Source organism: Lactuca sativa, chromosome 2, assembly GCF_002870075.4.
Source record: "Lactuca sativa cultivar Salinas chromosome 2, Lsat_Salinas_v11, whole genome shotgun sequence".
In the NCBI taxonomy this organism is placed as follows: domain Eukaryota; kingdom Viridiplantae; phylum Streptophyta; class Magnoliopsida; order Asterales; family Asteraceae; genus Lactuca; species Lactuca sativa.
Genome location: NC_056624.2, coordinates 221,108,162 through 221,132,118, shown reverse-complemented (window position 1 = coordinate 221,132,118; position 23,957 = coordinate 221,108,162). Strand labels below are relative to the sequence as shown.

General features: G+C 35.1%; 3 protein-coding genes across 3 annotated transcripts; 1 reads left to right on the top strand and 2 right to left on the bottom strand.

Moving 5' to 3' along the window:
• The first annotated feature begins 1,975 nt into the window (after nucleotides 1-1,975).
• Nucleotides 1,976-4,179, top strand: LOC111879871 (two-component response regulator ARR10). Its single transcript, XM_023876303.3, has 5 exons — nucleotides 1,976-2,612; nucleotides 2,714-2,790; nucleotides 2,911-2,947; nucleotides 3,105-3,204; nucleotides 3,345-4,179. The coding sequence occupies exons 1-5, from the start codon at nucleotides 2,240-2,242 to the stop codon at nucleotides 3,892-3,894; spliced, it is 1,137 nt and encodes a 378-aa protein (XP_023732071.1). The 5' UTR covers nucleotides 1,976-2,239; the 3' UTR covers nucleotides 3,895-4,179.
• Nucleotides 4,180-12,454: 8,275 nt separating this feature from the next.
• On the bottom strand, nucleotides 12,455-13,961 carry LOC111879854 (50S ribosomal protein L11, chloroplastic). Its single transcript, XM_023876291.2, has 4 exons — nucleotides 13,668-13,961; nucleotides 13,419-13,591; nucleotides 13,248-13,311; nucleotides 12,455-12,898 (listed from the first exon to the last, which is right to left on the bottom strand). Exons 1-4 carry the CDS (start codon nucleotides 13,900-13,902, stop codon nucleotides 12,690-12,692), a joined length of 681 nt encoding a protein of 226 aa, XP_023732059.1. The 5' UTR covers nucleotides 13,903-13,961; the 3' UTR covers nucleotides 12,455-12,689.
• A 470-nt stretch (nucleotides 13,962-14,431) lies between these two features.
• On the bottom strand, nucleotides 14,432-15,216 carry LOC128132480 (uncharacterized). Its single transcript, XM_052769075.1, has 2 exons — nucleotides 14,967-15,216; nucleotides 14,432-14,898 (listed from the first exon to the last, which is right to left on the bottom strand). The coding sequence occupies exons 1-2, from the start codon at nucleotides 15,214-15,216 to the stop codon at nucleotides 14,432-14,434; spliced, it is 717 nt and encodes a 238-aa protein (XP_052625035.1).
• Between the last annotated feature and the right edge of the window lie 8,741 nt (nucleotides 15,217-23,957).

Genomic DNA, 23,957 nt, shown 5'->3' with positions numbered 1-23,957 from the left:
AAATGCATTTTATTGAAATTTCACTTTTTACGTTAAATAGCGTTTTAACGGTGTGTCGTAAATAAACGATTGATTATAATTTCTTCAATATAACCCGGTTTTGAACGTTCTTTACGTTTTTGGAAACCTTGGCACGATATCTAATATTTGATGCATCCCAACTTAGATATTTGAACACTTTATTTTTGAGGTTAATTTAGTTGATTCCAAATAGTTTTCGTTGTATTTGACATTTGAGCGTTACACTGCTTTTGGAAAAGTATAGGGTTGTCACAATCACCATCATCGATAATCAATAAAAATCCACTTCATATCATTCATTCAACATCGATTATCAAATAAAACTTCAAAATTGAGGTTAGAAAAAAATCAAATCGTTTTTTTTTTTGAAAAATTTCATATAATTCTCTATCAATCTACTCTTTTGTAAGATTTAAATAGTCAAAATATCATGTTTTAACATTTTAAAAAAAAGTTAAATTGTATGCACTCCAACTGTTTGATGAAATGCATAAACTAAATTACCACGTTATATTCATATATGAATATGTTTTCTCAGTATATGATTATTAAAACAAAAAAACAAATATGCAAGTCTGTATGTTATTCATCTGTGAATAACATATAAAAATTATATATATTTGTGAAAATACCTTGTAATATTCATATGTGAATATACTGTGTAATATTCATAAGTGAATATATCATCTAATATTCACAAATGAATATACTATGTAATATTCACATGTGATATACCATGTAATACTATGTAATATTCAGATATGAAAATATTATCTAATATTCATAAGTGAATATAACATCTAATATTCACAAGTGAATATACTATGTAATATTCATAAGTGAATGCATCGTCTAATATTTAAATATGAATATACTATGTTTATTATATGTTATATTCATATATGAATGATATTTAAAATGTAAAAAAAAAATTAATCATAGTTTTTATTCATAACTGAATAACGAATGTACTGTAGTAAAAACTTGATTCATTTTTATTCACTTATGAATAACGATAGCTGAAAATATTAAAAAAAAATATAGTTTATCTTAAAACTATATCAATATGGATGTCTATTTGTAGAGAATAAAAAATCATGAATTTTGGTATATTTAAAATCATTTTTCGATAAAAAATAGCTTCTTAAAAATTAAAAAAAAACGAAAAAACAATGTTTTTGTATATATTAAGGTAATGATTATCATAGTTTAAGGAAACATGTTTTGTTGGAAAACACATGCCTATTCCTTTCCAATTTCTGCTGGTACGACGGAGGCTTTTGCGGCAAAAATAAATGAGTGGCTGAGAATGATTCCCCTATTCTTAACCTTTTTTCTCAATTGAACCCTTCTATATATATATATATATATATATATATATATATATATATATATATATATATATATATATATATATATATATATATATATATATATATACTAGTTTATAACGCGTGGGAACCACGGTTGTAAAATTAATTAAACTTTTATTTTAAATAAATTGTTAATTTAAGAGATATTTTTTAGTTATGTGAAATTATAATCGTTGATTCAAATAAATATGTAAAATTAATTTTTAATATATATTAAACATTTTTTATTTGTGGATTAATGAAAACATTAATATAAAATTTAAAATTTAAAATAAAGAATAAATGCATTGACAAATAGCATCACATTAATGAGGATGTCTAAAAAAGTTAAAATGGAGAACTAAGATATTGACAAGTGGCAACACATTAATTAAGAGGTCTAATATGATGACACATGGCAAAAGAACTACTCTTTTATTAGTATGTATATATATATATATATATATATATATATATATATATATATATATATATATATATATATATATATATAATATATATATATATATATATATATATATATATATATATATATATATATATATATATATATATATATAGAGAGAGAGAGAGAGAGAGAGATTAATATTTGATAGATTGATTGATTTATCTAGGGCAAGGTTTTTTTTCTTTCCAATTCTAGCAAACTTTTGCTTGCAAGAGCTCAGCTAATTAAGCTGCTATATATCTTCCACAGAATAAGTTCCAACTACTTGTCCTCTCAACTTCTGAGTGTGTGTGATCTGGAAAGAGAACAAAACCATGTCTATATCTAGTTAGCACCACACACGCCCAACAGCGGCTCTATTAATCCCTATACCTTCAACTGTTTCTTCATCTTTTCCATGGTGGATCAGAACCCCAAAATAGAAATGAAGAAAAGTGGCGACTTTGATGAAAAAGATGCACAGGATGCTTACCCCACAAAGCAAAACCCGACTTTTCATGATGTCGAACAAGAAGATTATGATATGGATGACGATGAAGGTGATGAATCGTCACAAGAGGTTGACCATGATTCTACTGGTGGAAGCGGACTCAAAAATGGATCGACATCCAGCAACAGCACAGTGGAGGAGACAAGTGATAAGAAAGCTAGCGGGTCAGTCACAGGATCAGTTAGACCATATGTTCGCTCCAAGAATCCCAGGCTTAGGTGGACACCTGATCTTCATCTTCGATTTGTTCATGCTATTGAACGACTGGGAGGTCAAGAAAGTTAGTATAAATGACTTTAATTTATTTCATATATTTATGTTTTTGGTTTAATTATTTAATGGAACTTAATGTGTTTTTCAACTTTGATTTTGATGGTGCAGGAGCAACGCCAAAATTAGTTCTTCAACTAATGAATATCAAAGGCCTTAGCATCTCTCATGTCAAGAGCCATCTTCAGGTACTTATATTAATTTGTTTCATTCAAGAAAAATAATACCTTTTGCAGCATCAACCGGTTAATTTTGTATATTATTCTGAATATATATACAAATTTGAGTTTCTTGGTTTGTTTCATCAGATGTATAGAAGCAAGAAGATCGACGATCCAGATCAAGGTATACATAATTTCAAATTCATAGATGGTGGAAAATAAGTTTGTTGTTAATTAGGGTTTCTTAATTAAAAAGATTAAAAATCTAACTCTAAACCACTTAAGAAATCAATCATAATATGAAAGTAAGTAATGAGTTATTTTTTTGTTAATTATTTCAGAACAAGGGCTTCTTAGTGAGGGTGATGATCACCATACGTACAACCTTAGCCAACTTCCAATGCTCCAAAGCTATAATCGGAGATCACTTTCCAATCTTAGGTATCGTCTATTCTTCAAAACGTCATAATTTTTAATTATAAAACGAATAAATTGTGAGCTAGTTGATCAATGCAGAAATGCTAAAACTAATAGCGACTTTTACTGATTCCGTTTTACTACTGTTCTATTTCCATTTTTAGATATCAAGATGGTTTATGGAGTCCACAAACGAACCTAAATTATAACGCTTCCATGACCGGATTAAACCACGGGGTTTATGGTTCATTGGCGGAGAAGATTCTCGCAACCAACAACATCAGGAATTGTCATTCGAGCATAAACCAAGATCACGATAGATGGAGAAGCTTCCGAAGCAACAGCATCGAAGAGTTCCAGATTGGATTATTCAAGAATCCTTATGGGTTATCAATGGCTAATCAAATTAGAAGAACCACTCAGATGGACACAAATGTGATGGTCAGAGATCAAGACCAAGAGAAAAGGTTACTTAAAAGGAAGGAGATTGATCAAGAATCGGAACATCTTGATTTGAATCTCTCATTAAAAGTCAGGAACCCGAGAGAAGTGAAACATACGAACAGTATAAAGAAAAATGATGAATTTGATGAGAACAACTTATCGTTATCATTGGTTTTGCCTACTTCTACTTCAAATTCTAGTAGTATTAAAAGGTCAAAGCATGCAAAAACAATGGGCGGTTGCAGTGCATCTCTTGATCTAACTTTGTGAAAGAGACAAAGATTAAGTGAGATTTTGCAGTACTTTTGTCCCAGAAAACATTGCACAGATTACTATTAACTTGTTTATTATATATATATATATATATATATATATATATATATATATATATATATATATATATATATATATATATATATATATATATATATATATATATTACTGGCACTAGTGGTCTAGTACTTCTACTAGTGTTAATTAAAAGTTTTTTTTGTCTTCAACCAGGGTGTGTCATATATTTTTTTAAGGATCTCAAAGATCATCCAATTAAAATTAGTCAAGTATAGCATAGCATGTAGATAGTTTTTTTTGAATATGTTGTAAGTTGAAATTTGAAATTTATAATTTATTAAGTCTTTTTTGAAGGCAGAAGAATTTATTATTATCAAGGAGCTCGAAAAAAACATTACAAAGTAAACAAACCTAGAATTAAGCTTTCAAGTCAACCAACCAAATTCATTTTATGTTTCCTACTTGGCTACTCCTATTTCAAGTACAAAATAAAGACTACATAACAATTTCTGAAAAATGAATATTGTTTTTCGGCCTGACATGTTGGAACAAAGCAGCATTACGAAACCTCCAAATAATAAAAAATGCAATAAGGACAACTTAAACACTTTCTTGAAGACTACCTGATTTTATACGATTTTCCTATGAAACGTCGACCATAGAAAGAAGATTGTGAAGATCAATAGATCAACCACCGCGAAGCAACATGTTCCAAAGCACCATAGTAAATTCAAGATTAACAAAAAGGTGATCTCTTTGCTTCTAGATTATATCCCAAACTGGGCAATGGTGAGGAGTTCGAAGATTTCTTAATATATTGGTCCAGCGACACTCTATGTATCAAATTAGGACGCAATGATATTGAGGGAGACGCATAGTCGATAATGCATGGTGGGTAGGTCAAAGAAAATAAAGAGACACTTTATGTACAACTTATAACCCACTTGATTCATTATTTAATAGTTAAAATTTAGAGAAAACTATAAATTTTGTCATTGTGTTTGTCAATAGATTATCTTCCCTAATACCCACGTTGTTCCTCTCATACGAGGGTAATTCAATAGATTATCTTCCCTAATACCCACGTTGTTCATCTTCATCATTATGACCCACCACCGCCTCCCAGATTCCATAGTTGCTGACAAACAACCCTCCCACCACCAAACATCGCCACAACCATTTGCGAGAAAAACATTTCAGATTCCCAGTGAATTAATCTTATTGTTGCAGCTCATTTGAATGAGAAATGTATATTGTAATTAAGCCCTATCCTAACCAAGATTGCAACTCCTTTAATGAGTCTTCAAGTACAATTGGATTATGCAACTTAGGCTGTGTTTGGCGCGCCACAGCTAGCTTATCAGCTAGCTTATTTTTCGAGCTTTTTTATGTTGTCGTGTTTGGTAAGCCAAAAAGTAGCTGATAAGCTAGCTTTTTGAAAAGCTATTTAGACTAGCTTTTTATGAGCTTTTTTAAAATTTTCCAAATACACACCTTAATTAATTATAGAAACATATATTCTTACATGTCTTTTTATTTAATTTTATATATTTCAGCTAGTTTTACCAAACGTTATTTTTTATCAGCTAGCTTTTTATTTACAGCTAGCTATTCAATCATCAACTAGCTTTTCAACTAACAGCTATCTTTTCAGCTAGTCCGCCAAACATAGCTCCATGTTGTGGGTCTTTCAAATAATAAAAAGATCCATAGATCTAGATTTATTTACCTTAACTAGAGAAGTATTAGCAGAATTATATGGACCTTACCACTTAAAAACCATATAACTAAAATTTGTCTCTAACATTATGATATACTACATCCACACCCATTGACTTCAAAAACTCCATTGTATAATTTCCTCTTAGATTTCAAATAGAATCAATACACATTTTGTGTAAAATTAATAGTACGAAATTAAGATAGATTATTGGTAAATAACTTCAAACATTGCAACAAAATCACCACAACACACTATTAAGACAACTCATTCATTATGCATCATTTGGTACTTCAAACATAATGGTAAATAACATAGCATTACAATTGAAATGTGTTGTAAACAATGCAATGCATACACAGAATGTTCTAAACATCAACAACCAAAATATGTTATAAAACAGCAACAACCCAAAATAAAGTAGTCAAAACATAGTAAGTTACTACTAAAGGCATATATAAATTGTTCCTAACAAAATATTGAAATCACATCTTTACAAAGAACTATGAGTTGCAATAAAATATTTATGATCCTTTTTCTTGATCTGCAGTTTGTAGATAGACATGTTTTTTCAACATTAACATATAACTATCTTTAAGTATGTTTTAATCTTCACCTCTAGGGTTGTAACTGAACGTTCAGCAAATTGTACGTGAATTGCTCGGCAGAAAGTTCATTTATGTTCGTTTATTTAAGAGTAATTTACACAAACAGTCCCTCTGGTTAGGATCTGCGTACATGGTCCCTAAATCATTTTTTAACCCAGACGGTCCCTAGGATGTACTTTTGTTGCGCATTGGGTCCCTCACAGACATAAAAATACTATTTTGCCCTTAATGATATATTTTTATTTTGTTAATTGTTTTTTATTTACTTCAACTATTATTAAGTAAAATTAATTATAAATAATTGAAGTGGACCCACCCACCTTAATCTCCTTCCCTTCCCCCCAATGGACGGAGACTACCAAGTTTCCCGACACTAGCTCCGATCACCATCTTCGGCCACATATTTGATACCAAAGAAATCACCCTAAATTCAACACAAACTACCTAATATTCAACCAAAATCAAATATAAAATTCGATCTAAAGCCAAAGTCGGAACCTGTGACTCAAATCTAAATCCAAAACCAAGTATGTAGCTCAAAATCAAATCCAAAAACCAAAATGCCTTAAGCAAAAACTACATATATAATCCAGATGCAGAAATCCGTAATACAACACCATATGCAAACAGATTAAGTAAAATCAAACCTAAAAAATCAAGATAAAAAATTATACATAGAGGTGGAGGTACATGTCGTCAAATCTTGTAGGTCTTCAAATATTCAACCAAACACAAACCTGCAAGTCGACCTTAGCCTCCATCGTTAGTAAACAATTTGTAGAGAGAATTTGAGTAAAGGTTGAGGTTGTTTTCAGTTTTGGTTGCATCAGGTGTTTAATCTTGCATGTCTTCAAATCAAGCAAGCTTTAGGTGGCATTTCTGGTGGTGTTTTGGTGTTGGGATCGATGGTCAGAGTTGTCCTAATTACTTTCAAGAGTCATCATAATTTCTTCCGATTGGTATGGGGGTTTCAAGTCTCATAAAAGGATAGAGAAGTGGAGATACAACCTTTTCTGATGATGGAGAAGATGACCGAAAATATGGGGGGTTTTGGGATATTCTTTGTTTTTTTGGATTTCAACCCTAAGTAATTGATTTTGCCTGCAACCTTTTCTGATGATGGAGAAGATGACCGGACCAGAAGGAGGAAGCGGAGAAAGGGGAAGGGTTATGCAGGCTTCCAGTGAAAGGAGTAGAGTTTCCGACGATGTGTGGGTTTTAGGGAAAGACGAGGAAAATGCTACGTATGTTTGTAGCGAAGTAGGAGAGGGGAGAGAGGTAAAAAGAAGAAGTGTAAGGAGGTGGCAGCAGATGAAGTCATTGATGGGTTTGGAGGTTGAAGAAGATGATAGTAAAGGTGAAGGTGAAGGGTGGGAGTGGGAGTGGGTGTGGGAGTGAGACCCGCTTATTTAATAAGCATTTTTTAGTAGGAAAATAACAAATAAAGAATAAAAAAATTAAAAAGAAATAAAGAATTATAATTTAGGCCCCGTTTGATAGTTGGTGACTGAGAAAGTGCTGACTGGGAAAGGTCTGTCTGGGAAAGAAATCCTGACTGAGTAAGAAATCTTGTTGTTTGATTGTACATCTGACTGAATGTGCTGAGTGATGAAAAATGACCATTTTACCCTGCTGTTATATATAGTGATACAGTAAGTTTTTTTTTGAAAGAGAACAATGCAGCAAGTTAATAACTACTTTATTTGCATAAAGTCTTCACAAATACTATTCACATTAATTTGATCAGGTTTCTCAAATGTTTGTTCTTCTTGCAACAAAATGTTCCTTTTAATTTTTAGAACACCATATGTTTTCACATGGTCTTCAAATGTTTTTCTCATACCAATTATAAATGATTTATATTTGTAATCCTAAATTATGATTACAAACACAAGTTTCAAATTGATTGTTTAGGTTAATTAGGAATAGATTATGGAGAATCACATAATATTTTCAATAAAAGATTTTTCTTCTCAGTTTAAGTAATCTATTTTGGAACAGTTCTTCATTAACAACAAACATATGCAGATCAGAAAAAAAAAATTCTCATAATGCAAACAATGCTTCATTAACAACAAACATATATAGATCAGAAAAAAAATATTTATTAAGAACAAACATGAACAGAGTAGAAAAAATCAAATAAAAAAACAGCAAACATACGTGAAAGAGAAGAAGATCAGTGTACCTGATGAGTAATGAGAAAAGGGGTGTCGATCGGTGGAGGGAAGGTTGTCGATCGGTGGAGGGCAGGCTCGTCAATCTCAGCCCCTGAGATCGTTCGGTGCTTCAATTGTTCTTGTCGCTGAAAAAGGAGGAGGAGGAGGGGTTTTTTTTTGAGGCGCTGAAAAGAAACGTTAGGTCAAGGGTATATTTGGAACGCTTCTAGTCAGCCAATTTTCCGTAGCTTTTCCAATCAGATATCTCTTACCGAGTCAGCTATTCAGATTTGGGTTATCAAACAACATGAGCTGACCGAGTCAGCCAAAAACGTCTGACTCGACTCGGTCAGATGTTAATCAAACAGCCCCTTAGTCTTTTTGTGTTTGTCAGCGACCCAAAGCGCAACAAAAATACATCCTAGGGGCCGTCTAGGTTAAAAAATGATTTTATGACCAAACACGTAGATTACCCCAAACCACAAGGACCATTTGTATAATTTACTCTTTATTTAATAAATGAGCCAACATGAACACGAATTCTCATTCATTTAGTTAAACGAACGAATACGAACAATGACCTCATTCGTTCAATTATGTTCATGAATTATCGTTTATGTTCGTTCATTTAAGTTCATTTGATGTTCATATATGATCAATTGTGTTTGATTACATTACTATATTATATGTTAGTTTATATTTGTATATGTACGTATATGTTTTTTATCTCTGTTCATTTATGTTTGTTCGTTTATATTTATTTAACATGTTCACGAACATAAATGAATGAACACGAACAACATAATTTGTTAAACGAACAAACATGAATAAGAAAACTCATATGTTTATTCGTTCGTGTTCGTTTGTTTGCTTGGATAACTTAAACGAACGAACATGAACAAGCCATTGTTCGTGTTCGTTCGATTCAGTTACAGTCCTATCCGCCTCAGAATACCAAGCAATACATTTATTGTATTCTTTAGATGTCATGTTAGGGGTTGGTCCTGAAGGTGAACCTATACGGTGAAGACATTGTAAGATACAAGTAATGTGTAAGTTGTGGTAATTATAATGAGATACTAGGGTATGAATATTTAGCAATGTATAAATAATTGCCTTTTTATAAGTATATACAAGAGTATATGAACAATTTCATAAGTATTAAGATATAGTAGAGATCTTCCTTAATAAATGAAGGTTTTTTGCCACTTGTCATTCTCTCATGAGATTTGACACGTATCATTTTGTGGTAATTTTGAAATAAATATTATCCACTTGTCAATTTTTGGTTTGTTTTCATTTTTAGTTAAAGTCATATAGTTATATATGTAAAGTATTAAATATCATATATATGATATTAAATTATAATAAATACGTTTTTTTCTTTCTTATTTTAAAGTTGTACATTAAAAAATATTTCATTTTTATACTTTAAGTTTAATTATTTTTTAAATCAACCCGTATAATATATGGGTCTCACACCTAGTGTATATAATAATAACCCAATATTTTAAGATATATTAGGTATGTATGCGATAATATCCTTTTCTAAACAAGAAACCTTAATTGGTAAACTATGATTAAGTCCTCTCGTAAAACAAGAAGCCACAAAAATGTTATTTCGATGTCATAACATTAATATGGTATTGAACTTATTCTCTTTATAAACAACCAAACCCATAACCAAGAAACCACTAAAAAAACTACATACGTAGCTTAAAACCACTGGAAAAAAAAAACACATATTCGTAAAAGAAAAATGTTAGATTATTAGTCAAATAAAACATGATATATGAAGGATTTGAGAAAAGGAATATAATTATAGGTACGTGAGAGGAAATTATATGAGGGTATGAAGAGAAGTAGTGTAACACTCGCAGATTCGGGCTAATCAATTAAAATATAACAATCTTTAAAAATGATTTTTTGATAGAATATAATTTAGGATAAATAGTCTTAACCAATGTTATACTATATGTGACAAGTATTCCGTACATATAAAGAACGCTGAAATTCGATTTTGTATGAAGAAGTTATGCTTCTTCGAAGTTTCACGATTAAACTAACACAACTTTGCATATCGTAAAAAGTGAAATTTTGATAAATTATTTTTTACCCTAAGGGATCTAAAAGATATTCGTCGTATTTTTTAAATCGAATTCGTGCATATAGAGAACGTGTAGATCTGACTTCGTGATGGAAATTATGGTTTTCCAAAGTTTTCAACACGACTGTGTTAGTACAGCAATCGAAAACGAAATCGGTTGGGTGTTAGGAAAAACAATCTAAACAAGAGTTGACGATCTCATCAATACCTATCTGTCGATATAAAGACAGTCGACAACGAATGTCGGACGAGAGAGTTATGAATTTTTAACGAACTTTAACAGTTTAAGCTTGTTAAAAATATAACTTTAAAAATAAAGTCAAAATTAACCGACAGAGTCTAAATGAAAGTTGTTGATCTCATCGATAGCTACGCGTGGATATAAAATACATTAAAAACAGAGCTCGTATGAAAAAGATACGGAATTTTAAATATTTATAAAAATTCACATGCACACGCGCGCAACGGCAGAAGGCACGGCGCGCGTCTAACATACCACCCAAACCTCACCACGTGTCACACCAGGAATCCGCCACGTCGCCTCTTCCAACAATGTGTGTGGAGCGTTGGGTGCATGTTATGCGGCGTGAATCCTTCTCACAACTCAAAAACATATCTCTTTGCTCTTCTTTCACACTTTGAGTCCAACGTTTTCGAGACTTCCAAATTTTTTAGCAAGGCTATGGAGTAGACCTAGCAAAAGTTGGCACGACACGATAATCCGACACGAACCCGACACTTAAAAAGAATAATATTCGCAAAGGAGTAAGGAGCAAATTAATGGGTGATGATGCAAGGCAACTCATCATCCTGCACTTTAGCATCGTCTTTCGTCTTACCGATTCCAACTATTTTCGTTCAAAGACCCATCATCCTCAAATGGAGAATTTAACATTTAATTAATTAAAAAAATAAGTAAAAAATTCCAAGTCAACCCCAAATACACATGACTTGGCAATGGAAATTGGTCTAGGTCTCAAATAAACAGGTTAAAATGGAGTTCATGCCTCTATATATATATATATATATATATATATATATATATATATATATATATATATATATATATATATATATATATATATATCATGAATGACCATTGTGACATTGGATATCTACTCATGGAATGAGACTCGAGGAAAAAAACTGAATCAAACTGAATCAGGAATATTAGAATCATCATTGATAGGAGAACACTTCCCTTCCGGATGGCTTTCATTTTGACTTAGATCTAAACCCTAGAAACAATGATACACACATAGTTCTAATTAAATCTAGAAAATCAATTATTTTCATGAATTCAGACAAACAAATGGTTAACCCGGAACACGATTTGAAAGACCATCGCAATCGATTCTTGCAATAGGTATGGAATGGAGAAAACGGAAAGAAAAAAAATGAGGATTTGCAGTCCTCACTCTTGACTCAATCGATAGATGTTTGGTTGTGTGAGTTTCAAGATTTATAAAGAATAGAAGAATATCTCTAATGCATCTTGAAAGTCCTATCAACCACCATGTGGGTTTGATTATGAGTTTTTAGGTGTTTAGTATTTATTAAATATTTAAAAAATCCTTAAAAATAAAAAATAAAATGTATAATAGTCTTTTCAGTTTAGACAGGAACCAAAACCACAAGCAAATATGCTCAAAAGGACCACCAATCCAATTTTTTCATGGTTTGGACTTTTTTTTCTTGGAAAAATACATCCTGCATGACCATTTTTGCAGTTTTGTCTAATCTATACTTCACATGTTTGACCGTTTATCACCAAATTACAACTTTAATCAACTAGTTGTCTAGTTTTCATATGAATGAGTTAAAACCGATGCATCTACATCAATATGGCCTTCATGGTAGCTCGAAACTTATAACTCATGAATGTATCAATAGATCATCATCATACAACATACATGATTCCTCATAAAATCATGTGTAAAATCAGTTGAATCACGATCAAAAATTGACATGATATTTAAGCAATAAGAGGTCCATAGTCAATACCCACAGCCTCTAAACACACAAGTAATTTTTTGGCAATGTAATTTACTGAACAAACATCTCTATATTCATGCCAAAACGTGAAACTAAAAGAACTAAGATAGGAAATCACAATCATATTTGCATTTAAGGTAATTGTACATTACTCGAACCTGAATTAAGGTGTCAAGAAAAGATAACTAGAGGATTTGCTTGACTTTTGGTTGAAGAATTGGGGGATCAACATCAATGCCCATATTAGCAGCAGTTCCTGCTATGATTCTCATTGCTGATTCTATGGTTGTGCAGTTTAAATCTGGCAACTTTTCTGTTGCTATTCCTCTTAACTGCTCAACTGTAACTTTCCCCACTTTTTCCCTTTGTGGATCCTTAGAACCTTTATCCACTCCTGAAAAAAGATGTAGGATACACATTTAAAACCACCAAAAATGGTTGCCTGTTGTTAATCATGAAACTGACACAAAAATGACAAAACCAAATGATCTACAGTTTTTGTATTACTAAAGAGGAAATATTTGTCATGAATCATTTGTAGAAGTAGATTATCAATTTGATTTTGATTTTAATTGTAGATCCATACTGCATTACAGAATGTATTACGGTTTGATTCTGCAGATCCATGATTAATCATGCCTACTGCTAATTAGTCGTCAAAAGTAACAAGCTAAAGAGGAATGGTGATTTTTGTAGGCGTACAATAAGGTGCCAAATCTAATGCTAATTTGAAAACATAATACCTGCAGCTTTAAGAAGCAGAACTGAAGCAGGGGGCGTCTTCAACACAAATGTAAAGCTTTTATCCTGTGAATTTAAACAATTGCACAAATAAACAACGCTTCTAATCAGAGAAAGCGAGATATTTACAAAACCCTAAAGAGGATATTCAAATAAAGGAGATGAAAACTGACATCATAGACGGTGATTTCAACGGGGATAACGTAACCAGCTTTATCAGCAGTCCTGGCATTGTAATCCTTACAGAAAGCCATAATGTTAACTCCCTTAGAACCCAACGCCGGACCAACAGGTGGCGCCGGTGTGGCCTTCCCTGCTTCTAGCGCCAGCTTAATTACTCCAGTTACTGTACAAGCACACAAAGGCGCACATTACATCAAAATTTGTACAGTAAATATGGTGTGATGAATATAAACAAGTACCTTTCTTGGCTTTGCCACCAGGTTTAGGAGGAGCCATGGCGATGACTGTAAGAGGCCTTGGAGTTGCAGGACATAATTGCTTGTTATTGCAACGGAATTGCAGCGATATGTTTGAATTGGAAGATAAGGGGATTGACGAAGGAGAGGACAGGAAGGAAGATGAGAGATTGGAGGCATGATTTTGCTTGGAAATATGTGAAGAAACTGGGTAATAAGTGGATAGAGAAGACGCCATTTCCCTGAACTTGGAATGGAAAATGGGGAAGAAGATTGGGAAGGGGATAGATAGATTGGAAGCGTCCGGGTACCTTATCTCGCAAATGTTGGCATGGGCTAAAAACAACATTTGGCCCAAATTCTTAAATGCCATGTAAGAGCCCAAACTTTTTAGTTGGTGGCTTGGTAGTTCAAAGTTGGTGCTTGAAAAGCCGGCGATACCAAAACTAGGAGATGTGTTATAAACTTATAACTTATAATAACTAGAGGTTTAAATGGGGATTTAGGGTCGTTTGATAGTTATTAACTGGGTTAGAAATGTTGATTGAGTTCATATCTGACTCAGTTTATGATGTTTGATTATTTATCTGAATGGTTGTGTTGATCATATTATCCTTGTGTCGTCTCTTGTGCTGGATAAAAAAATTATAAAAACACAAATTATCATATAAAATCCAAATTAAACATACATCAATTAAAATCCAAATACAAAGTGTAGTACAAAATCCAAATACAAATTGTCATACATAATAAAAAAAATACACCATTTAACGTGAACCATTTGAAAGTAACCGATTAGCAATCTGGTCACGCAAAGTAGTCATATAGTCAACGACTTCTGAACCCCATTCTATGCCTTTTATGTTTTGGCCCTCACTTCCTCCACCACCCACATTAGGAGTAGCTATAGTGTTTTGTTCAAAGTTTGTAAATAATTCATCTTCAATATTGTATTTCCTTATAAAAGTATGGACCACAACACAAGCAATGACTATGTCTCTTTGCACTGGAAAAGGATAAGGAGTCATTTGTTTTAAAATTGGAAATTTCGCCTTCAATACACCATAAGCACGTTCAATGATATTTCTAAGTTGTGCATGAGCATGATTGAGCCTTTCTTCCTTAGTTAAAGCTATGTTTCTTCGAAAATCGGCTAACCAATATCTAGTATTGCGGTAGGGAGCCATAAATCCACGGGTGTTGGTATATGCGGCATCACAAAGGTAATATTTATCTGTAGATGATTGACAAATTTATCATATAAATAATATAGATAATAAAACATATAGTAAAGTTACAAACCTGGTGGAGGGAATGGAAATCCGGAAGTCGGGTTAAATGCAACTTCTTTCAAAACATTAGAATCATGTGCTATGCCCTCCCATCCAGCCCATGCAAAGGTGAATATCATATCAAAATTACAAATTCCAATTACATTTTGATAACATTCACCTTTTCCTCTTCCTCTATAATGAGTTTGTTGATCAACAGGAACAACTGTATGTATAAGTGTTCCATCTGGTGCACCTATTGCTCCAGGAAATATGTGCATTAGCCGTCCATGTCGTTCTGAGGTATTTCTTGTTGGATTAGATGAGGTTGGTACTATAATTTCTCGTGCAAAACACATCATTGCACGTAAGACCTCATGCAAACATTGATGAATCGTTTGTGTGGAGTGATGAAATCTTTCTTAACGGCCCGAAAACGTTCATTATGTCCTATAACATGTAAAAACATAGTCATCTTCTCTTCAATGCTTATCGTCCTAGTACATTGCAACCAACTTCTTTGTGTAAAGTGATTGCATAATAGTACAAATGCATCTTGTGAAAGACGTATCATATCGTAACATTGTATAGGACATCTGTGTATCAAATCTTGCATATACACATACCCCTTTGCTACCTGTTCGCTAGCTCTTATTCTTTTAATTATTCTTGGCATTTGTCGAACCAACATCAACCAATACCATGAGAATATAAGGAAATATAAAAAGTCACTTTCTTTATCCATGTGTCATGTTAGATGTCAAATACAAATTACATAACAATCAATAACATAACAAACCGTAACATGTAAATACTAAAAGCATAACATTCCATAACATATAAATTCATATAACATAATTGCACCTAAAAAAACAATCCATAACATAACTAAACCATAGAATACTAATGTCAAACAATGAACCATAACATACTAAAGTCAAACAATGAACCATAACATACTAAAGTCAAACAATGAATCATAGCATACTAAAGTCAACCAACTAATCCAAACTTTCTTCCCGCATTTGTTACCCACGACTCACAAGTTGACAAGTTAAGGCGCAACCAAATTTTCCTATTACCAACACTTTCAGCAAGTAACATAAGAGCAGTGGTGTATTTTGGATCATATTCTCCCCACTCCAAGCTTGTCAACTTCGCCATACAAGCATCCATCTCCTTGTCAAGATTATTTGCTTCCGTGAATGCTTGTGCAGCCTTGATAATTTCTTTTCCAACTTCTTTCAACTCATCATCAAGTATGGTTTCTTTAGGATCATTTAGTTTGCCCCCTTGTTTTTTGTCCACCCAGATGATTCATCACTAGTAGGTTGAGGTACTGTTGAGCTTGGGGTATCTACATGAGGTGTTGGCTCATCCATCTCTGTATCCTCAAAATCATGTATACTAAAGCTTTCATTGGGATGAGGTAGTGTCGAAGATGGCCCCCAATTGTGAACACCGATCGAGGTCACCCCATCAAATAGTTGGGTATAAAGTTCACGGCAAGGGAGGGGTGCATTTCTCAGCTTATCTGCATACTTGTTCAACTGTTTGAAAATTTAATAAATATTAATAAAGTAGTAAAAAAATAATCTAATTAAAAAAATATGTATATATGTACCTTCGCTTCTGCTTCCCATTCTTCATTAGTCATGTTAAAAGAATTCGTTACGGGATTATAAATATTTCCTGTTTTGTTTTTAAGTTTTAACCACACTATATACTTTGCTTTTAAATAGTCGTATCGGTTTTTCATTTGTTTTTTCTCGACAATAAAATTATGATATGTTTTCAATTTCTCCGCGACCACAACCCATGAGCTTGCTTTTAGGCCACTACCCTCCCGGCCATTGCTTGTTAATTCTTGTATACATGCTTCCAAAAAAAAGTTTTATCCACCAATTCCGACTTCCAACTAACCATAATTCTTTTATGTGTCATGTCTATTGTAAAAAGGAAAAAAAAATAGCTAATCATCCACATAACACACATTTACAAATAAATCAAGCATAAATTTTAACAGCATATATAACATAAATTTTGATCTCATAAGCATATAACACTTTCTTATCTTAACAAAATTCACAAGATCAAATATGCTTATAAGTTTTTAGTCCAAGATTTGGGTGTAACCTATTAGTATTAAATTTCTCTTGTGCATTTTGTCAAACACGTTGTGTGCACAACTTATCTCCTCCCTTTTCTAGCAGATTTTAGAGTGTCATTGCTTCAAAAATAGATTTACAAGCAGATGCAGATTCAAGACCATTTGAAACAAGACAATGGAATCAAATCAAGCTTCGATATCTTCAAACCCATTAGATTGAGAGCACTTGGGTAAAGTCATAAAAAAAAGCAAAAAAAAACACTGCAGAAAATGTTACCTGCAGTAGAGATGTGTGGTCGTCGCCGGTGCAGAGGAGTCGTCGACACTTTGAAATTGTCGCCGGAGAAGATGGCACAGGAGTTGAAATCGCGGTAGAAGTTGTTGGCGATGGAGGCGATCAGCAGAAGCAGGTGTTGGGGATCGGATTTTGTCTAGGGTAATGGCGAAGGAGGATGGAGGCGAGCAAGGGCGAAAAAACGTGTATTTTCAGTCAGGATGTTTTTTTTGCTTCCTAGGTAAGTGGAATGGTTGATCGTGGGTAATTGGAATGGCTGACTGAATCAGATATATTTTGTAATTATCGAACAGTTGACTGCTTGCTAACCGAGTCAGCAGTCAGCATTGACCGGACCCGGTAATTTGAAATCAAACAGGCCCTAATAACATTTGTAAAAATTTTAGCCCTTGGCACGGGTCATAACTCATAAGAGTTTAAAAAAATGGATTTTCAGACTGCTTTGAACCCGATCCAATATATAGCTATTTCTTGGGAGTTGGAGTCGGCTTTTTAACCATTTCTTTTACATAATAAGAGTGGTGTTATGATAGATATTCATTGAGGGGGTTAAACTCCAACAATAGTAGAAAAAGAGGGATTAAGAACACATGAGAGTTTGAGTAATTTTCTGTATTAATTCATAACCTCAAATGACATCATGGAAATATATATATATATATATATATATATATATATATATATATATATATATATATATATATATATATATATATGAAAACTACCACTACTCTATAAAATAGGAAAGATGTATGCAATTAAACAAAATGTGGACTCAAACCATGCAAACTTGAAGAATATTTGTGGTTGCTGCTTACTGGATCTTATCAATACTTCCACCCTAAAAATGGCATTGTCCTTAAGGTCGAGATCGTATTGTGTGTTGAAGGTCCAGGTGGTTCGGTTTTGGACTGAAGAATGAGGAATTTAGGTGGGTTGCATTGGTGACCCAGTTGGTATTTTGCTAGGAAATTGTAGTAAAGACCTTTGGATCTTCGTTTCTACGTCTCAGTGGGGTGTAACCATTTGATTGAAAGTGTTAGGCGTAGGTGGTGCAAGTGTAACATCTCAAATTTCAAGACCACAAAATTTGGTTTTTAATTTAAAGTTTCATAAAACAGATTACTGAAAATGCCATTAATGTTATCTCATATCATGAAAACCATAAGTCACCCATCTCAAAAAACATATCATAGGAAAATGATGTCAGAGTACAAATCCTAAGAATCTCATGTGCGGAAAATCATGTGTGCGGTGCGATGTTATCGTGTCGACTCCTTTCCTTCGAAGAAGAAGGACCTGAAACAAAACTGAAAACTGTAAGCACAAAGCTTAGTGAGTTCCCCCATCATACCACATACCATACAATAACATATTGTCTAACATGTCTGGGTACTAGACTACCCCTTCGGTCTCTTTCAACCGGTAACTGCCTAGCATATCAGGGTGTTGGCCTACCATTTTGGTTTCTCTTCAACCGGTAACTTGCCTAGCATATCAGGGTGTTGACCTACCCCTTCGATCCTTTCGAACAATACTTCGCCTAGCATATCAGGGTGCTAGCCTACCCCTTCGGTCCTTTCGACCGGTACTGGGGACTATTTCACCCCTACTTCTACCATATAACATCCAGGTACATAAACACATAAGTCATATATTGCCTAGCTTATTAGGGTGTTGGCATACCCCTTCGGTCCTTTCGACTGGTATTGAGGCCTATCCTACCCCTCCTACCATTATCATATAATATCATAGCATACTGGCACATAAAGCATAACACATAATGGCATACCAGATAATTATCACAAAGACAATTGTCTCTACTATAACTCTTACTAGTGGGTCGGCATTGGTGCCTTCAACCCACTTCTACTAGAAGGTAACTCACGTCAAATGTCGTGTAGTAGATGAATTGTCCTCGGCTTTGGGATCAACTCCTCTCAAACTCCTACACATAAAAATCTCCTTTAATTACCCTTTCATATTCATAACCCCTTTAAGGGCCGACTTTGGTAAATGGTTAAAGTCAAAGTCAACATCATGGTCAACATCAACATCCTGATCAAAGTCAACATCCTAGTTGACTCAACTCGCCGAGTTGGTCCGTCAACTCGTCGAGTTCAATGATCCATAAAACCCAGGAAATCTTGATCTAACTCGTCGAGTTCTTTCATGAACTCATCGATTTCTTTCATGAACTCATCGAGTTCCTCCTCATAATAGAGTCGGAGCATTTCACTCACAAATCGCCGAGTTCCTCCTTAAACTCGTCGAGTTCTTCAATCTTCAAAAACTAAAAACCATGGCCAACTCGCTGAGTCATCTCCTAAACTCGACGAGTTTGCTCAGTAACAGAAAAGGTTGGGGGACCACGATCCAACTCGCCGAGTTGGATGAACAACTCGTCAAGTCCACCTTGGTCTAACTCCATTCAGTCACTTCCAATCGAGTTCAATGCTTCCAAACCATAGATCTGGTCCCCTAGGACTAATTTACCACGTAAAGTTGTTAACTTTACGTTCATGCATGGTGTCATGAAGCTAGAAACACCAAAACTAAGCTATATAAGAGATATAGGGCATGGGGAAGGGCCAAGGCTTAAGCTCATAAGTACCTAGATCTGAAGTCATAACTTCATGATACTCTCAAATCCAGAAAATGACTTCAATATGGCCCAAAAGTGACAAAATACAACCATAAATGAAGATTTAAGCAATATAAAGCCAAGGTATCAACTTTATACCTCAAATGAGTCAGAAATGTAGCTCGGCTTCCGGATCTACTGGCTTCTTCTTGAATCTTCAAGTTTATCCTTCATTCTCAAGCTTCAAAATCACCAAGAACACACAATAATGGCTCAAAAACACTCAAAATTGGATTAGGTTTTCGTGGCTAGGGTTTGGGGTGATGGAGGCTGCAAGTAAGACCAACGTTTAGAGGTTAAGGTGTTTAAATAGGGTGCAAAACCCTGAAAAATTAGGCTTTCACTCTATCATCCCTACTCGTTGAGTTGAGGCTCTCAACTCGTCGAGTAGACTTCAAGTCCCGCGTCCAAATTACATTCCTACTCGACGAGTTTGGGGCCTCCACCTCATCAAGTCCCTTTGCAAAAACGAATAGGTTGATTTAAAATACATACCAGGGTCCGAGCATTACAAATCTCCCCCATTATTTTAGACTTCGTCCTCGAAGTCTGCTACGTCTAGGAATAGCTCTAGGTAGTGCTCCCTCATATCGTCCTTCGGCTCCCAGGTCCATTACGAGCCCTTACGGTGCTGTCATTGCATATTCACCAACTCAACCCTCTTGTTTCTCAGATCCTTCGTCTTCCTGTCGAGGATGGCTACTGGTCGCTCGATGTAGTTCAGGCTGTCATCCACCCGAATATACTCTAGAGGCACCACTGCAGAGTCATCTACCAAACACTTCTGCAACTGGGAGACATGAAAGGTGTTGTGGATCTGACTAAGCTCAGCTGAAAGCTCCAGCATATACGCCACCTTGCCCACCCGGGCTATAACCCTGAAAGAACCAATGTACCTGGGGCCCAACTTGCCCTGCTTCCTGAACCTGATGACACCCTTCCAAGGTGACACCTTCAGGAGAACAATATCTCCTATCTGAAACTCCAGGTTTAAACGGCACTTGTCGGCATAACTTTTCTGCCGACTTTGAGCACTTTGAAGCCTGCTCCGGACCTACTGGATCCTCTCTATTTTCTTGAGTACCACTTCGGTACTCCTCATGTCCCTTTGCCCAACCTCACCCCAGCCTATCGGGGTTCTGAAATTCTTCCCATATAACATCTTGAAGGGAGGACGGTTAATGCTTGCATGGTAGCTATTATTGTAGGAAAACTTTGCCAAGGGAAGGTAAGTATCCCAGCTACCACCAAAGTCAAATACGCACGCCGCAACATGTCCTTCAAGGTCTGGATGGTCCGCTCACTCTGACCATCCATCTGGGGGTGAAAAGTCGTACTAAAATGAAAACGAGTACCCAACTCGTCATGAAATTTCTTCCAAAATCTGGAAGTGAACCATACATCTCGGTCAGAAATCACGGAAACTGACACTCCATGTCGAGCTACTACCTCTCAGATGTAGATGTCGGCCAACTTCTCGGTCGAAACACTCTCCTGGATTGGGATGAAATGGGCACTCTTGGTTAACCGATCCACGATGACCCAAATCGAATCCACTCCTCGTGCGGTCCTGAGAAGCTTTGTGATGAAATCTATAGTAATATCCTCCCACTTCCACACAGGGATATCCAACGGCTGCGTCTTTCCGTGAGGCCTCTTGTGCTCTGCCCTGCAGGTCAAGCATCTCTCAACGTACCATGCTACATCCTGCTTCATGCAGGGCCACCAATTATCAGGATAAAGATCTCTGTACATCTTCGTCACCCCGGGATTGATGGAAAATCTAGACTTGTGTGCTTCCTCCATTAAGATCTGGCGCATACCGCCTACGTACAGAACCCACACTTTACAGTGAAGTGTCAACAGCCCGTGACTATCATAGTCGAAGGAAGAAATTTGGCCCACTATAAGCTCATTCTTCCGGTGTTCCTCCTTCATAGCCTCCCGTTGGGCCTCCCTGATCTTCTCCATAAGCGGAGTCATTATTGTCATCCTCAGACAGATGCCTCTGATTGGGGTTGCGAATGCCTTTGCGGCTAAGGGCATCAGCCACATCATTGGCCTTCCCTGGGTGGTAAAGGATCTCACAGTCATAATCCATCACCACATCTAACCACCGACACTGCCTCATGTTCATATTCGACTGATCCATGAGGTACCTCAAGCTATTGTGGTCTATATAAATGGTACAAAGGACCCCATAGAGGTAGTGTCACCAAATCTTGAGGGCGAAAACAACCGCCCCCAACTTCATATCGTGCGTCGGGTAGTTCGCCTCGTGAGGCTTCAACTGCCTCGAGGCGTAAGCGATGATGTGCCCTCTCTGCATCAACACTGCGCCCAAACCCGAAATAGACAATCGCAGTATACTAAAAAATCCCTAATGCCCTCTGACAGGGATAAAATCGGCGCCTCGCACAACCTCTGCCTTAATGTCTTGAACACTGCCTACTGTTCAGGCACCTACCATAATTGTAACGCCCGTAGATCCGGGCTAGTCAATTTAGAGATAATAGGGGTCAAAAATGACTTTTTGGAAAAAGATTATTTAGAATAAATAATCTTAACCAATTTTATTATATGTTACAAGGTTTCTGTACATATAAAGAGCGCCGAAATCCGAGTTATAACGAAGAAGTTATGACCCGTCAAAGTTTCGCAACGGAACCGGCACGGCATCGGGAAGTGTAAATAGTGAATTTACGATAGAACGAATTTTAGCCTTTGTCGATCTAAACAAAAGTCATAGAAAATGTTAAACCGATAGTGTCCATAAAATGAACGGCCAAATCTAACTTCGTATGAGGAAGTTATGATTTTTCTAAGATTTAGCATAGCAGTGCACAACCCGAAAATTCGAATTTTAGATCGGTCGATTTTTAGCCAAAATAATCTAAACGAGAAATGAAGATATCGTTAATAGGAGTTAAACGTAAAAAGACAGTAAAAAACGGAGCTCGTATGCGAAAGTTATGGACGAAGCTTAGTCGCTACTCTTCGAGCGCGATAAATTCGATACAGTTTTATAAATCTGAGATAGAATGAGAATTAGCCAACGGGGTATAAATGAAAGTTTTAGTACTCGTAAATACCAACGCATGGATATAAATAAAGTCAGAAACGGAGCTCGTATGCGAAAGATATGGACGAAGCTTAGCCGCTACTCTTCGAGCGCGATAAATACGATATAGTTTTGTAAATCTGAGATAGAAGGAGAATTAGCCGACGAGGTCTAAACGAAAGTTGTAGTCCTCGTAAATACCAACGCATGGATATAAAGAACGTAGAAAACGGAGCTCGTACGCGGAAGATACGGACGAAACTTAGCGACTACTTTACTATAAAATCCCTATAAATTAAGGGTGAACCCTTCATTATTTCTTCACACCATAAGCATTTCTTTCTCTCTCTAACTTCTCTCTAGCCTCCCTAAAGCCCTCCCAAGTCTAGGGAACCTCCCTAGCACGAGAAGAAAGCCCCAGAGCGCCCGACGGCTCCGAGAAGAAAAGCTTTCGGCTCGGAAACGCTGCTCCAGCGAAGCCCGATTTTTAATAAAAACCCGTTGTAAGTGAGTTACGCCTATACTATATTTAATATAGCTTTTATTTAACTATAGTAACATTATTAGGACCTTAAAATAATTATTTGGGCTATTATTATGAGTTATATTGAGTGTTATTTAACGCTTATATAATAGTAATAATAGCTAGACTATTAATTAGCCGCGGTTAACGTTAAAAACTAAACCCTAGTGGTATTAATACTAGGTTTTTTCGAGGAAAATTGTTTTGAGATAACGAAGTGTTGTCTGAGTTCGGAATCACCACCTAATCAAGTGAGTGCATGGTTCCTTTCATCTTACACATAGATATGAAGTATTCTATATAAATTATGTGTTATGTGTGCGTATTATCTGAGTACTTGCTGTATATGCTAGTTGAACGGTTTTATACACGTTTTAAAGGATTTAAAC